The following is a 15,519-nucleotide window of genomic DNA, read 5'->3' as shown; positions in this document are numbered from 1 at the left end:
GCACACGCGCTAATCTGCACTTTCACCATACATTGCATGAGTCAGCAGCTCCAGCCGTGTAATTCCTTCCTAACTTGTAGGTTTGAAATATCAGCTCCACACACCAGGCAGCTGGAACATCTGTCTGTACGTGCTCTGCTGCTCTCTGTGAGCGGGAAAGCGTCGGCCTGGCTGCTGTCAGGAAACGGCGCTGTGGCCGGCTCTGGATTGCTCAGCCGCACGCCGGGATGAGTAAAATGCTCTCGGCCGGCTAAGTGCTCGTTTATCGACCGCGTTTCCGCTCCGAGCGTCTCCTGCTGGCCTTTGTCCTGCAGTTTAACTTCATGTGTCCGAACATATGCTCCTGCCCAGATGGTTTCCATGTTCTTTTCGTTTTGTGTCTTTTCTATTCTTGGCGTTGATTTCTGGTTCGTGATTGCCTCGCTCTCCTCCGTCTTCACTTGGCTCGATTTACCTTCGAAAGGATCCTGTGATCATCAGCCTCTGTTTTCTCTGGACTTTCAGGCCTCTTCGTGCTGCTGAGCCTCTCTGTGACGATCAGCTGTGGTCCTGCTAACGTTCACGTCTCCTTTGGTTGCATGTTGTGGGTTCAGAGAACCATTACCAAATCTAAATGCCACAGTCCAAATCCCCTTCATACGGTTTACCTGCTCAAATGATGAAGAAATAACAAAAGCAATGAAGCCCACCTGTGCAGGTTTTTGGGATCCTGCCCAGCTTTCTTTTGTGTAATGCCCTCAAATAAAAGCGGATAATCTGCACTGCGAGCCCACGTATCTGTAACTTAAATATATTTTTAGCAGTTTTACTCTGATGACCTTCCAGAGATGGGATTTGTGTCTGGCTGGAATCGATCCAGCGGCCTTTTGCTTTCCAAGAAGGTGTGCTAGCCGCTGCCAAAATATTATTTTTTAATATTGTACATAATTGTAATAAAGATCTGTTAGTGATACCAGGTGCATCTAACCTTCCCCATGGTAGAATTAATCCATCACAGTGACCTTGGGCTATGAACGGATTACTGAGCAGGGTCAGAGGACCTGTGGACTACAGCAAGGGGTCCTGTAGAGTCTGTGCTGGAGACGGCAGGTAGTTTGTAGTTTAAGTGGGCTTGAGTCCATTGAGTGGATGAAGTTTCTCCTGATAATGTTCGTCATCTCTTCATTCCTTGTAAGCAGACAATGTCGTCCACTCGATACTGAATCCAGCTGGATCCACATTAGTTTGTTTTCTTTAAACTTTTCCTTTCGATGCATTTGTGGTGAAAAAGAATGAAAAAGCTCGGCTGTAACGTTCATGTAGAACTTTATGTTTAACTGCAGGATTCTCAATCAGGTAATAATCACAGAACCGGTTTGTGAGGTGGAGGCAAACCTGTGGTGTAAAATTTCTCCTGGAAGTTTAACGTAAACGAGCTGAGGTGTGATTGGTGCTAACGACGTGTGAGTCGCGGTCACTCGAGGGTTAACGAGGCCATCTGCTCTCAGGATTAACAGATTACGCTCACGCTTGGCTCATCCTGACCAGAGAGACTCCCGATCAGCTGTTCTGGGATCAGCTGCTGGTAATCCTGCAGGTGATGTGGCGGTGAGGCTGTAGGTGGGTTAACTGACCGCCGTGCAGCAGGAAGCTCTGACCACCTGTCTCACATGTCCCACCTGAGACTGCGGCCGGTCGCTGGTGCAGAGTGAATGGGTGACTGGGACCAGCTGTGCGGAGTGGCAGCATGCTGGGCTGGGTGGGAATGCTGATCAACAAGAGCTGGCTGGACCGACAGCGCTACGTCCAGCCTTCAGAGAGAAGAGCTCGCTGTGGACCGGAGGCTGTTAGAGAGGGAGGCTGTCGGCTGATTGGTGGAGTGCTGCAGGTGAGACGGGACGGGACACCGACGGGCTGTGATGTCGAGGTCTGAACTGAGAATGCTAATGTAAGCAACTTAGCTTAAGCCTCAGGATGTTACCTAAACGAGTCAGCCAGGTGTGTGTTCGTCGTGTGTCGGCATCGCTGATATTTCCAGGAAGGATTCACTCAAAGATGTTTCCTGCTCGGCTCTGTGGAAGTTGCCAGGTGTGTTTCTGCTTTAGTGGTCATGACCCACTACACGTGCTCATTAGTCTTTTCTGGTGTTCATCCTGTACTGACGTCCGGATCGGCTGCTATCCGGCAAAGATGAAGTAAACTGACGTCACAGCTGCTGTTGTTAGCCACCTTTTCTGCTCGTCGTGCAGATTCTCGATTCTTGTCGCTGCAGCTGGATCGACGACACGAGTGCACGGCTGTCGGATTTTACTGCAATTCAGTGATCATTAAAGAAGTTCGGAGATTCACAGATCAGTGTTTCAACAGTTTGAAAAGATGAGACTTTGTGGAAAACTCCCTGCAATTTCTGTACTTCCTGTTTCTGATGAATCCTCATCCTATATCAGCACTGATATAGATTTTGTCTGAGTGGCGACACCTACTGTTCAGGAGAATACTGCAGCTGTAACAGCAAGCATAAATGGAGGTGGCTGTGCGATGGCGGCAGGTTTAGTCAGACCTTCAGTATTGGGTTAGTTTGGTTACTTTGGAGTTTTCCACAACTTTTCAGTGGTTGGTGCCACTTGTGAGCCCAAATACGCCACGAGTCACGCCACGCTGGTGAAGACTCAGGTGGGTGGTGATTGGTGACACAATGAGAGTCTCCACCTGTTGTTACAACCAGGTACTACAGCCAACCGGCAACTGCCGTCTGTTTGGCTCTCACACATAAACAGACGATTAAAGTCTGCCTACCTGCTGCCGTTTCTTGAAACGTCTGGTTTTAAATCCCAAAAAGTTGATTCTGTTCATCTGGACGTAGCGTTTCAGAAACGTTTCGTCACTCATCAAAGCGACTTCTTCAGATTCAGTTTCACAGTTTTGAGATTTCCTTGCCTGCATGGTTGCTCCTGCATCAAGACGTCTGGTTTTAACGTGTGTAATATTAAATAATATTTGCAAAGTTGTTTCACATAAACGTTTGTATCTACTAAAGCAGGAACGATGGAGCGTTTGATGGAGAGGCTCTGATGGTGAAGTGGCAACTAAAGCGCTTAACATGTGGAAACAATGTGTGAGAAACGTTATGTGAAAGTGTTTGGCTCATAACCTGTTGGGTCAAACAAAAGGGGGTGGGGCTTATCTCAACCAGCCACCAGAGGGCGCTGTAGTGTAATCCATCCATCAAGAATAAACTTCAGCAGCAGAAGCTGCTCTTTTTATCTTCACATCTTCTTGTTTTTAACCTTTCTGTTTGTCCCTCTGTGCTTCCAGCCGGTCCAGCGGTCCAGCGCTCTGGTCAACCCGGCGGTCATGTTCGGCACACGAAAGACCTGGGACCTCGGCCACGCCCCCTGCCTGCAGGATCTCTGGAAGAAAGACCTCTCATTGGATGGTGAGTCAGCCGCCTACCTCGGGAAAGAAACAGCAGCGTGGCTGCATATTTTCTGTGTGTGTGGAGGAGAGGTGAGTCATACCTGTGTGTATGAATGAAGCTCGGCGGTCAGAGGGATCCTGGGACTGTCAGTGGGGGGGACAGGTGAGCTGAAACCGTCACGTTTGCTTTATTGACTGCTGCTCGCTGTGTTTTTCTCAGCTGCTCGTTTCTCAGCGCGAGTCCCCGGAGAGCCGGATCAGGTTAACAAACACTGCAGCTATTGTCTCTCCTGTTCACTCGTCAGACTTTCATTCTGCCCCCTCAGCCACAGCCGTGTGTTTAAAGAGGCTCAGGGCTCCAGGTTTGTTTGAACGAGGGTTTAGGCGATTACAGGAAAGGGCAAACCTGCAGTTATTTTCATAATGTTGGTAAAACTTGTGTCTGAAACTTCAAGTTTCAGTTTATTGTGAGTGAAACCGGGCGAGCAGGTGGAAAAAGCTGAGGTAAGCTGCTTCACATTCCTGCTGCATAAAAACTTAAATGTCCTCTGGATTAAAATTAATATCAGCTTAAAACTTTTCATTCTACCTGCTCGCAAGTTTCATCACGTCCTTGGCACTGCTGCAAGAAAGTTTGGTGAATGACTTTTGAGTCATTATTGAACTGCTTAGAATAAAAGGTGGTGTGTGTGTACATTTCCTGCACTCTTCTGAATTGTTATGCACCATTTTGATTTGTATCCCTGCTGAGTCGACACATCCAGGCGCTTCATTCGTCTGTCGCCTCCTCTTTGTGATTTGCTAACTTGAGTGTAATGAGTTGATCATTTGCTCTGATATCGGGGTGATTTTCAGTCCTTTGTTCGGGGAATCTCAAATGAAGAAATATTCTGCACACAGCATACGTCACATATTTAAGACGTGCACATCTGAGCTCATTGAGACTTTAGAAGCCACTTCTTTTAAATTAGAGTTTTCTGTTTCATGGTTTGTGCAGTGCTTTCACTTTTAAAACTTTGAGAATCTTCATAAATTACTTTGGTGTCTGGGTTCTCCCTTAGAGATGTTACTCCCACAGTTCAGTTGGTTGTTCTGAATGGGATGCTTCACGAGTGCCTCCTAGATGAGGTGTTTAACTGGCAGGAGACCTCAGGGCAGATCTATATCTTGGCTGGTCTGGGAACGCTTCAGTGTCCCTGCTGGAAAGCTGGAGGAGGAGGAGGTGGCTGAGGGGAGGCAGGTCTGGGCATCTCCACCCCTGAAAGCGTAAAAATGGATGGATGGATTTCTGTTGTTGTTGTTGTTTTTTAAGGCTGGCTATGAAGACAGGGGAGGTATCATGTAAAGCACATCATACTTTTTTGGGGAGGGAGGCATCTTTACTTTAACGAGTCAGTAACTTCACCTTTTGTCATCTATTGAAAGATAAACCTGCAGTTTTTTCTCTCTCTGAAAGTCCCAAGGAAAGGAATCTCCTGGTGATGAAACTCTCTCCCTGGAGTTTCATTTGGACTGTGGGTTCCTCCTGTGGTGGAAATGCAGGTTGTCTGTTGCCAAACAACAAAGGCTGATGAGCCACCGTCTGTGAAATTCAGGGTGGATACTGACGTGGATTTGGTTACTGTGCAATGTCCTCTTCAAGGTCTCCATTAAAACTCTTTTGATTATTTAGCCAGAACAAAACTGGTCAGTGGGATCTTCTTTGCTGAAACGCTTTTTAGAGGCTGAGGGATATTGAGGTGAAGGCAGTGACGCTGCAGTATTTCCCTGTCAAACTGGGTCATATTCAAAATCGCAACCAAGTGATGAAATATGAAAGTGTAACTGGAGGCCGGAGGAATGCGGACTGTCAGACCTGTAATTTCTAACACGTCAGCAGCGTGTCGGACCTGTGAGCTGAGGTTTCAGCATTTTTTTTTTCTTCCATGTGTAAACATTTACTGTGATGCAGGAAAAGCAAACGTGCAGTACTTCTGTGTAATCCTGTTTTCTAATCCGTCATTATTTGGTTTAAAGCAGGTTTTCTGCTCAGTTTGAGTCCATGATGCAGCTCTGAATGTTAAACTTGGACAAGAAAACACAAAAACAATGTCTGAAGGTCGGTGAACAGCTGACTTACAGAAGATAAGATTTAAACGGTTTTATGGGCCCTTTGTTCACCTGGAGCAAAAGCACAAATAAGAAAAACAATTCAAACAAAATCAGGGAAAAGAGACGAATAGCTCGAGACTTTAGTTTCTGTTGTTTTCTATTGTAATATTGGGCGTCACACTGACCGTCAGTGCCCAATATTGCAATAAAGTAATACACAGTTTCACAGCACACTTGTTTTCATGTCTGCCAGCTGGAGTCATGTGAGTGAGGAGTGCCATTATATTGTCAGATGGAGGCGGTTTGAACATAGCTTTGCTTTGCAGTGAGCTCCTGTAGCTTACAACAATAGCTTCCCCTGACAGTCGTTTTTGTCTTTTAGCGGTATTCGGTTTTTCTTCCTCACAAACGACGTTTGGTTAACACACCACGGGCGTATTGTACGAGGTGTTGCAGAATAAGCGAATCTCTTCTGTGTCTTTCATTAAATAAGCGGCACATAACTTAGTTGTTTAACTCAACCGTCTAGATGTGTGAAATTCTCATCCCTGAGGAGCGGCCAAGTCAAGGTGTGACTAAGGGTTCTCACAAAGATGGAAAAACGGGTTTGTGTGTATGTTTGTGTACCTGTTTAAACATATTTGTGGGGACCAACAGTCCTGTCCTCACAAGTTTTAAGGCATTTTTGAGGCTCAAAATGTGGTTTTACTTTCAGGGTTACACTAGGTTATGGTTAGGTTACGGCTGAGGGTTAGCGTTAGTGTTAGGCATTTGTTTTTGAGGGTTAGGAAAGCATTCTCCCCATTAGATGTCCTCACTAAGATATGAAAGTGTGTGTGTGTGTGTGTGTGTGTGTGTGTGTGTGCACACAGAGAGCGGATTGTTCTCAGGTTGATAAGATTTGAGGCCTCACACACTTAAAGAAACTTGTGGCAACGTACACACACACACACACACACACACACACACACACACACACACACACACACACACACACACACACACACACCCTCTGTGAGCAGGTTAATGTGTCAGTGGCTGTTATCAGTAGTTTTCTGGTTGGACTGGTTTCCATGGAGCTGCAGGTTTACTCAGGAGGAGAACGGGAGCTGAGAGAGAGGAGCTCAGCTTGTTTCTCGCTGTGACCTCAATAATCACTGATCACTTACAATCTGCTTATAGATTACCTTACACCCACTCAGAAGGTGCTTTTCTTCTGAGCTTATCAAGGTGGGCCCATAGTTTAATTTCACAATGAGGTTTTAACACGTGAACTTTAACAATCGAGCCATTGTTAGATTTTTCCTCGTTCAGCCGGAGGATCCGTGTCTTCTTCTTTTGGAAGATGCACTTTTAATTTTAACTTTTAAAACATTACTAAATGGAAATGATGCTGAGTAACACGTGACGTCATATAACTAAGCTGTCTCCCGTGTCTCCGCAGCGAGCTCAGTGGACTTCCTGATGAGTGATGGTGAAGACGACGGCTCCTTCCTTTCTCTGCCAAGCACCGCCTTCTCGCAGCGCCCCTCTCTGACCGCCGAGCTCAGTGAAACGAGCGCGACCAGCCAGCAGCTGATTATCCAGGTAAACGACCAGCACAGACAATCGACTAATCAGGAGACTTAAAACGACCGTAAAAGCATGAACTGAGGCTCGACTGAGCGCGCTCACTTCATGCTGCACGGCGGCATGTCTGCAGCGACGGCGCTGACTCGCAGCTGACATCAGCAGAAAGTGACAATGTTCAGCTGACCGAGCCTCTGTCTGTTTACGCCTCGGGGACGCTTCCTGCCGTCCTGCTCGTCACATCTGTGACACGACTGCTGGCGCTCTCTGAGTGTTGTTGCTCCGTCAGGTGACGTTGGCGACACGCAAACGTTTGCAACAGACTGACGAATGAGGGCTGGAGGCCCAGGCTATAAAAGATGTTCACTTTTATTCTTTGTCTTCCACCTGTCAGATTTCTGGTTTCCCTCGTTTATTGTCCGTCCATCATTCCCTCCGTTTTTGTTTTTCATGCCGTCTTCATCTGCAGAGGGTCACCTGGTCGTGCTGGTGGACTCCTGCCAACGTAAAAACCTTCACTGTCCTTGTTGCTCGCTGTAGATTCTTCTTCTTTTGTATTTTTCTGTAGCGTTTCCCTTTTTGTCTCTGACAGGCAGAGGTCGTAGTGACCGTGTAGACGTTGTTGTGAGCTTCTAGAATCAGTTGCACAGCCTGGATAACTGTTGCCGCTGATTGATTTGTGCTTGTCGTGTGTTTTCAGACCCTACAGGACAAAGTTTGCGAGTTTCAGGCTCGACTTCACTCTGAAGAAGTAGCCCGCCACCTGCTGGTCCAGCAGCTGCAGCAAAGTGTCAAAGAGAAGACGGGTGGAGGCGTTAAGACGCTACAGAAGGAGCAGACGTCAGAGACGCCCAACGGTCAGTGTTTGTAGAAAGACGATTCCATTCGATGCGACTGATCTTTCATTTTATTCCAAGATGGCAGGCCCTGCAGTCCTCTGCAGTCCTCTGCAGTGACGTAAACGCGTCTGTGTGTTTGTAGGTGTGAGGGTGGTGCAGCCCAGTGACCCTGCGGATCGTCTCAGCTGTCCAGAGGAAGAGCAGCTCGTTACTCGGCTGCGCACACAGGTACGTCTGCAGGAAACCCGCCGTTCAAACAAGGCAGGCCTGACACTTCCCACAATGCTTTAGGGGGACACAAACATACGATATCAGCTAGCTTGTAGTCGTGAGTAACAGGACGGCCTGCAGCTCTGATATTTGTTTAGAAGCTCCTGTTTGCAGGATTTGGTGGTGTTACAGACAGCTGTTAGTGAATCTGCTGCAATACTGAACACATGAACATGAATGTTCAGGCGAAGGATCTTTAAGTTCTAATAGTTTATTCTGATCAGCGATGAGATTATTCTCAGGACAGTAAATCCAAAGCTGTGTGTTTCTGTGTGTTCAGACTCTGAACACTCGAAGGTGTGTAACTGAATATTTCTTTGTTTTCTTTGCTGTCGGGCTGACATCTGCACGTTGGCGTCAAACGTAAAGCGAGTCAGAAACGTTGACAGATTTGTTACATCAACAAAACGAAGCTGCCGGTCCGATCTGCAGCTTCATGCTCAGCGACACGTCACGGTGCAAACGCAAAGATCCCAACTATCGAATCGGTGTCGTGACATTCAGCAGAAAGCTGATCCGAATGCGATCTGCAGCTGAGCCGGCGCGTTTTGAAATGGATATGTTTAACTGAGACGTGCAAGATATAAAAACAGGGTTAAAAGTTTGTTTTTTACCTTTTTAATGATGTTCTTTGGCATCTGCAGGTGGAGGAGCTGGAGGAGAAGCTGTTGGATCAGACCCAGGAGGTGGAGAGACTTCGCTCTGAACTGGTGAGACCCTGCTGGACCATGTTGGACCATGTTCCTCAAAAACGCATGCGTCTTTGTTCTGTGTGGGGACACTTGCATGCTATAGTCGTAGGACCCACATCTTAAACTTTAACCTGACTCAAAACCTGAAGCTCGTCCAAAACGAGGGCTGGATGCAGTTTCCCTGTTGCTCCTGTTTGACAAAAACGACTCATTTTCAGTAAAATGTCCCAGTTTTGCAACAAAAGTGTTTGACTTTATGCAACAACATCCTGACTTTGGAAAAAATGTTCCTGCTTTGCAGAACAAATGTCCTCATTGTCCAGCCAGGAAAAGTGAGACAGCACTCGGTCATGTGGTCATGATGTTATCGATTAATGGGAAATTTCCCCTCCTGGTTTATTTATTTATTTATTTTAAAACTCTCCAAGATTCAGGAGAATGTTTACTTCATACGTCTCTGTAAATGGAAGTGGAGCTTAATGAGAGAAACACTTTCCTAATAAAACAACTCAATAAGTGGTCAGCTTTAGAAGGTCGGGTTTCACGTACAGGAAAAATGTTTTTCACTTGTTTCAAATCACTTTTATTGATTGCCAGGTTAATGCGTCCCTCCTGAGGACTCTGCAGTGCTGCAGACATGCAAACATCAAACAAACGTCCTACTACACAGCACCAGTTTCATTTTGCCCAAAAACAGTGGCCACAAACACGACTTTATTTTTCACATTTTTATATCATTTCAAATTTTGCCAGGAGGACCCTAATGTGCAGCTGTGTTAAATGTTGGTACACTCTGATTGACAGACATTAAGGTGTTTGTGTGTCTTTGTGTCCTTTAGGGGGCGACAGACCTGGAGAAGCAGCTGGAGCTGCTGGTGGTGGAGAATGAGCGTCTGAAGCAGGAGCTGAAGTCATGCAGGAGCTCAAAGCTTCAGAAGCTCGATGCTGCCGCAGAGACCTGCAGCCACTGCCCCCACAGCCAGGTAACGTGCATGTGCGCGGGCTCGCTCAGCAGCCTGCTCCAGGTGTGCTGACGAGTTTAAACTCCTCGCTGTGTGCTGCAGGATGCGGAGGCCCTGCAGAGGGAGGTGTCCCGCTGGGAGACCCAGGCCCGGCAGAGGGAGCGGCGGCTAGCTGAGCTGGAGAGAGAGCTGCTGGAGAAAAGCTCCAGGACGGAGGCCCTCCAACGGCAGCTGGACGACTCCACCCGGCAGCTGGACGACAGCCGCAGGCAGCTGGAGGAGTCGAGGCGGAGGCAGGGGGAGGCTGAGCAGAAACTCACCCTCCGGCTGCAGGAGTGCGAGGAGGAGCTCGCCAGACAGGCAGCGACGCCCCCCAGAGTCAAAGTGAGGATGCTGGTCAGGTTGAAGGAGATTAGATTCATGCCTTCAGTTTTTTTCAGGAGTTCCATTAGATCTGAAGTAGCTGAGTAACTCTACCATGAGAATGCAGCATCGTCTTGGGTGGAAACTAAATCTAATCGGCTCTAATTGTTTGGTGTTCCTCAGTATGTGACGCAGACGGTGGAGGTGGAGTCGGCGGACTCTCAGAAAGCTGTGGCCGAGTTGCAGGTGAAGAACAACGCCCTGCAGGAGCAGCTTTCCGCGCAGAGGCAGCTGCTGCGAGAGCTCGAGACGCAGCTGCACGAGTCGCAGAGGACCTGCGCTCAGCTCAGGACGCAGGTAAGTTCACCTGCAGCCGCACGTCAGCTCGTCCGGTTACCGTAGAGGCTCCAGAAGTGCTGCATGACCCAACCTGCAGAAGCCAGCTTTGCCTTTTCCTCCTCGTCTTCCTCTTTAATGTCTCCGGCAGCTCTATGAACGTGAAAGAGGAGACGAGCTGGAGAGGAGCTACGAGCAGAAGTCGGTTTTTGTTCAGTGCTTTTCTAACTACGCATAGATGATGTTGGGTCAGAATAAATCATCTTGATGTGAACCAGACGTTTTCTTCACCTGTGGTGTGGTGAGGCAGGTGATGAGGTTCTCCTATGAGCAGACCTCAGATCAGCCAGTTTCCAGGTTAACCCCTACGCTTCACCTTTTCCTCTCCGCATGCATCCGGTTGCAGCTCCTTGCAGATCGAGGCCGTCTGTGCGGCCTCCTGTCCAAGGCCGGCGGCCGGCGCAACAGCGAGGTGGTTCGCAGGTTATCGAAGGTTGGCCACCCAGTCCTTTTCCCCGCCTACCCCGTGACATCATTAGTGTTCAGAGAACAGAGGTCACAGCGAGCGACCGCCCCTGACCGAGAGCGCCGGCACTGAAGCTGCCAGATAAACCAGACACGTCAGCCACTGACGCCATCGTTTGTTACGATGCAAAGACACGATACACAAGTTTTATTAAAACATGATTACATGAGGGCAAAACGGCTGTGCAACGATGTGATGGCAGAAATAAAGATCTTTAATTGGATAAAAATTTAAATATGAAGACAAAGTGTGTGTGTGTGTGTGTGTGTGTGTGTGTGTGTGTGTGTGTGTGTGTGTGTGTGTGGGGCAGCTTATGAGAGTTTCTCAAATCTGTGGTTTGAACTGGTTTAACTGGGACGCTTCAGAGCCTCAGACCCTGTGTGATCACCCAGTGTGTGATTTTTAAACCATCCCAGTAACTGTCCCAGTGCTCCCTGGTTATTGCAGGCTGTGTTCACATTAAAATACAAAGCTTTTATTTTGGTTGTTCTAGTTTAGCATAAAGAAAGCGTTAGCCCAGCTCCAGGTATCAGCCAACCTGGCGAGCAGCTGCTGGATGAACCGTTAGTCATCAGTGTGAAGAAGCCTTCCTGTATGTTCCTGTTCCACCTGTGTGATCAGATTTACCTGTGTGATACACCTGTGTTCTCCTGTGACACTAGCTTTTGTGTTAGCTGTTCGCTTTGACAGTGTGTAAAAAAATATTCACTAACTGCTGCTTAGCTAACCGATGTTAGCTGATGTTTGCTGGTGATCCTGAAGGTTTTTTCTCCTCGCTGCATTTGAAGCGTCACTAAAGTCTGAGATGTTTCCGTGGTCTTCTTAGCTTTGTGATCAGCTGTGTCTGGTACAGCTGATGTAATGTTATTCTGAATATAACTTTAATTAAACATGAAAACAGTCTGCTAATGGAAGTTATCCTCTAAGAAATTCCATGTTTGAAATGTAAAATTAAATTCTGAGTTCTTGTGAATCCAATAATTTTAGCTGTAAATGTGAAATTATATTTAAAATTTGAGTTTCCAAGTAACATCAGTAAGTCATTTTAGTCCAATCCTAATTAAAGATGCCTACAGTTTATTTTTCACTAGCAAAAACATTCATTTCTTATTAGTGAAACTGTAGATCTGTAATTAATGTATTTATATTTTGAAATAACTGTAAATGTAATTTGGCCTTTTTGTAATTTATGTTGATATTATCTGCAGCTTAATTCTCATTGGTCAAAATGTCATTAATTAGTATCAACATTTCACATAATGTTTAACGTTATGGAAACAAGTCAAACTTGAATCGGGGATATTTAAAAGTTTTCCGTGAGGCTCGTCATACAGATGAACGCAAAGGCAGAAACTCGATGATGTGCTCGGGTGTGTATTCTGACACTGGCCTCCACCTGTGTGCATCCGCCCTCCAGATCCTGGTCTATGAAGGAGAGATGGAGCGAGCTCAGGGTCAGCTGGAGGCGGAGATGCAGAACCTGGAGGAGGAGAAGAACCGTGTCATCGAGGAGGCGTTCATCCGAGCCGAGAGCGAGATGAAGGCTGTCCACGAGAACCTCGCAGGTCAGACGCAGTTTCCTGTTGGTCTGAACCACAGACTGTGTATATGGACTCTGTGACCATTCCCATGTTGTGTGTATCCATCACAGAGACGCAGGTATCCTGTGTTCTTGGTAACATCCAAATAAAATCACTCAGACATCTTGGAGAGTCTGTTAGCACAGTAACCTCACTGCAGCCATATTGGTCACCTGAAGACATTAAAAATGCTCCAACAGCACAAACATGGTCCAGTTCAGGGACTCTGGTTAGTTGAGGTGAAGTCAGCAGAAAGCTACAGAGGCCACACCCCTAATAATGCAAATTTTAATGCAGGCGACTTACCAGGCATTATAAAGGAGGAAATCATCTGCAGAGACCGAACAGTTTGTGTATCCGGCTGTAAACACGTTTATTTCTGCTGCAAAGTTTTAACTTGGGAGTCTATAGGGACCGACTCACTGCTGCCTCTGCTGGATGTTGGAGGAACTGCAGGTCTTGATGCTTCCTCGTTAGCTTCATTTGTTGTTGTTGTTGTTGTTTACAGGTGTGCGTATGAACCTGCTGAGCCTGCAGCCGGCCCTCAGGACTCTCACCTCGGACTACAACTGTCTGAAGAGGCAGGTACAGGACTTCCCCTTCATGCTGGACAAAGCAATCACGGAGGCCAAGCAGGAGGTGAGTCAGAGCCCCGCCCTCATGGTTACGCTCAGAGATGGGTCGAGTCAAGACGCCCTTTAAATGGGAAAAAAAAAACTAGAAGTGTTAATTCATACAAATGATTTTGCAGTCATTTTATAAATATAAAGTGTGTGTGTGTGTGTGTGTGTGTGTGTGTGTGTCAGATCTGCCAGGTGATCAGTGAGGTGAGCAGCACCAACCAGGAGCTGCTGCGTAAATACAAGCGAGAGATGAACCTGAGGAAGAAATGCCACAACGAGCTGGTTCGACTCAAAGGTCTGAAACAAGCTTCGTGTTTTCTGTCCGAACGTTTCATAGCTCCCGCTCTCACCTGCTCGCTCACACACCTGATCACAGATTTTAATACTTTAGTAAAACAGAAATCTTCCATTAAAGAGCTTTAAAGAATCACATATTAGTCTGCAACATGGAGCATATATCTGCATTTTATTTTGAAGGAGGTGAGAACCTGCTTTTCCTTGTTTCCTGTCATGTCTTACTGACGAGCTCATACCAAAAACTTAAGCATCAGGCTACTCCAAACATCAAACACAGGTACAGAGGGGCAGCCAATCAGAATAAAGTTGGCATAAAGAGGGCGGAGCTCTAAATCGGCTTGTTTCAGATGGAGAATGAACTCCGCGGAGGATAAAGGATTATTTTGAGCCATGGTTCATGCAAAGCTGCTCTGGTACAGACCGATAATCTCACCTGTGCAGATGCAGGAAATGATCTCGTCTGTCAGAACAAAATGTTCTAAATTCACCGTGCTGCTGTGTTTGGTCTCCAAGGTAACATCCGTGTGTTCTGTCGCGTCCGGCCGGTCAGTCAGGAGGAGCAGGACTCCGCCGATGCCAAAACCATGCTGAGCTTCGACTCGGACGACGACGCCATCCTCTACCTCTCTAACAAGGGCAAGGTCATGACCTTTGAGCTGGATAAAGTCTTCCCCCCTCACGCCACGCAGGAAGAGGTGAGCGTCCTCGGAACGTTTAGATTGTTGAACTTCAAAATAATGAAGCCCGAAACGACCTCTAGGTCAGAGGCTCGTCTTGTGAGCAGATACCCCATCGGTCATGATTTTTGTGGTCATTGTGAATAAAGGTGTGCGTCTCATCTGCTGGTTCTCTCTGATTGGCTCATCAGGTGTTTCAGGAGGTTCAGGCTCTGATCACTTCCTGTATTGACGGCTATAACGTCTGCATCTTCGCCTACGGGCAGACCGGCTCCGGGAAAACCTACACCATGGAGGTAGGACATTTATCCGCTCAGAAAAGCTCCGTTTTTGCTCCAATAACAAGACACAAATTCAAATGTAAGTAAAATTTAATCGAGATGTCGCTGAATACACCTGTAAACTCCGCCTCCTCTGCCTTTGGACCTTCAGGGTGTCGCTGATAACCCCGGCATTAACCAGCGTGCTCTGCGGCTGCTGTTCTCCGAGGTATCGGAAAAAGCTCCAGACTGGGACTATAAGATCACCGTCAGCATGGTGGAAATCTACAACGAGACGCTGCGGTGAGGAGAGAGCTGTCCCGTCTGAGGGCCTCTGACCCTGTAGACTGATGATGGCTTCATTTACATGTAAACTACAGTGTTTGTGTTTACAGCGATGAGGAAACATGAGGATGTGTTTCAGGGTTTGAAGTGTGGAGGTCTGTTATCGCAGGTTTTACTCCCGCCTCCTCGTATGGGAGCAGCTGCAGAGCAGTTATGTAAAGCTGGACCACTCCATCTGTCCAGCTGTTGTGTAACAAAACATCTGTGCAAAGAGTCAGAGCTCAACATCTGGCGAAAGGTTTTCTTGGCAGAAACATTCAGAGCTCTGAAGGTCAGATTAAACTCAGATTATCAGACTGAACAACACGAAACAGAAAAACGCAGAAATGGGAGAAAGGCTTCACGAGCTGGTGAAAGGTTAAAGATTTGTTTCATGCTGCAAATTACGGATCTCTTCAGACCCCTGAGTTCTGTTTTAATCAGCCTTCGTTGTTGCACTCAAGCCCTGAGTCGAAACCTGCAGGCACTCAAACGCCTCTGTTGCCTTCAGGGACCTGCTCGGGGAGAATCCGTCTGACAAGCTCGACATAAAGATGAATCCCGACGGCAGCGGCCAACTCTACGTCCCCGGACTGACCGAGATCACCGTGCAGAGTCCCGAGGACATCAACAAGGTGAGGACTTCCTGCTTGTCCTTTAGTGTAACATGCCTGATGATCATTTGTCTTCCTGTGATGATGGATGACGGCTTGT

General features: G+C 47.2%; 1 protein-coding gene across 1 annotated transcript in view; it reads left to right on the top strand.

The window, feature by feature from the left end:
* The window catches only part of kifc3 (kinesin family member C3), a 26,360-nt gene that overhangs the window by 6,467 nt on the left and 4,374 nt on the right, over positions 1-15,519 (top strand). Inside the window, exons 2-18 of the mRNA XM_013909103.1 lie at positions 3,295-3,415; positions 6,932-7,074; positions 7,526-7,561; positions 7,757-7,913; positions 8,038-8,123; positions 8,810-8,875; positions 9,697-9,840; positions 9,922-10,203; positions 10,366-10,539; positions 10,925-11,011; positions 12,462-12,609; positions 13,133-13,263; positions 13,431-13,542; positions 14,058-14,239; positions 14,413-14,517; positions 14,654-14,784; positions 15,317-15,457. Coding sequence (XP_013764557.1) covers positions 3,295-3,415; positions 6,932-7,074; positions 7,526-7,561; positions 7,757-7,913; positions 8,038-8,123; positions 8,810-8,875; positions 9,697-9,840; positions 9,922-10,203; positions 10,366-10,539; positions 10,925-11,011; positions 12,462-12,609; positions 13,133-13,263; positions 13,431-13,542; positions 14,058-14,239; positions 14,413-14,517; positions 14,654-14,784; positions 15,317-15,457 — 2,246 coding nt within the window. The remainder of the gene's footprint in view (positions 1-3,294; positions 3,416-6,931; positions 7,075-7,525; positions 7,562-7,756; positions 7,914-8,037; positions 8,124-8,809; positions 8,876-9,696; positions 9,841-9,921; positions 10,204-10,365; positions 10,540-10,924; positions 11,012-12,461; positions 12,610-13,132; positions 13,264-13,430; positions 13,543-14,057; positions 14,240-14,412; positions 14,518-14,653; positions 14,785-15,316; positions 15,458-15,519) is intronic.

The sequence above is a fragment of the Pundamilia nyererei genome, unplaced genomic scaffold (assembly GCF_000239375.1).
Source record: "Pundamilia nyererei isolate P.nyererei 1_Seehausen unplaced genomic scaffold, PunNye1.0 scaffold00019, whole genome shotgun sequence".
NCBI lineage: Eukaryota > Metazoa > Chordata > Actinopteri > Cichliformes > Cichlidae > Pundamilia > Pundamilia nyererei.
Note: the sequence above shows the minus strand (reverse complement) of the source record. Positions and strands in the feature narration are given on the sequence as shown.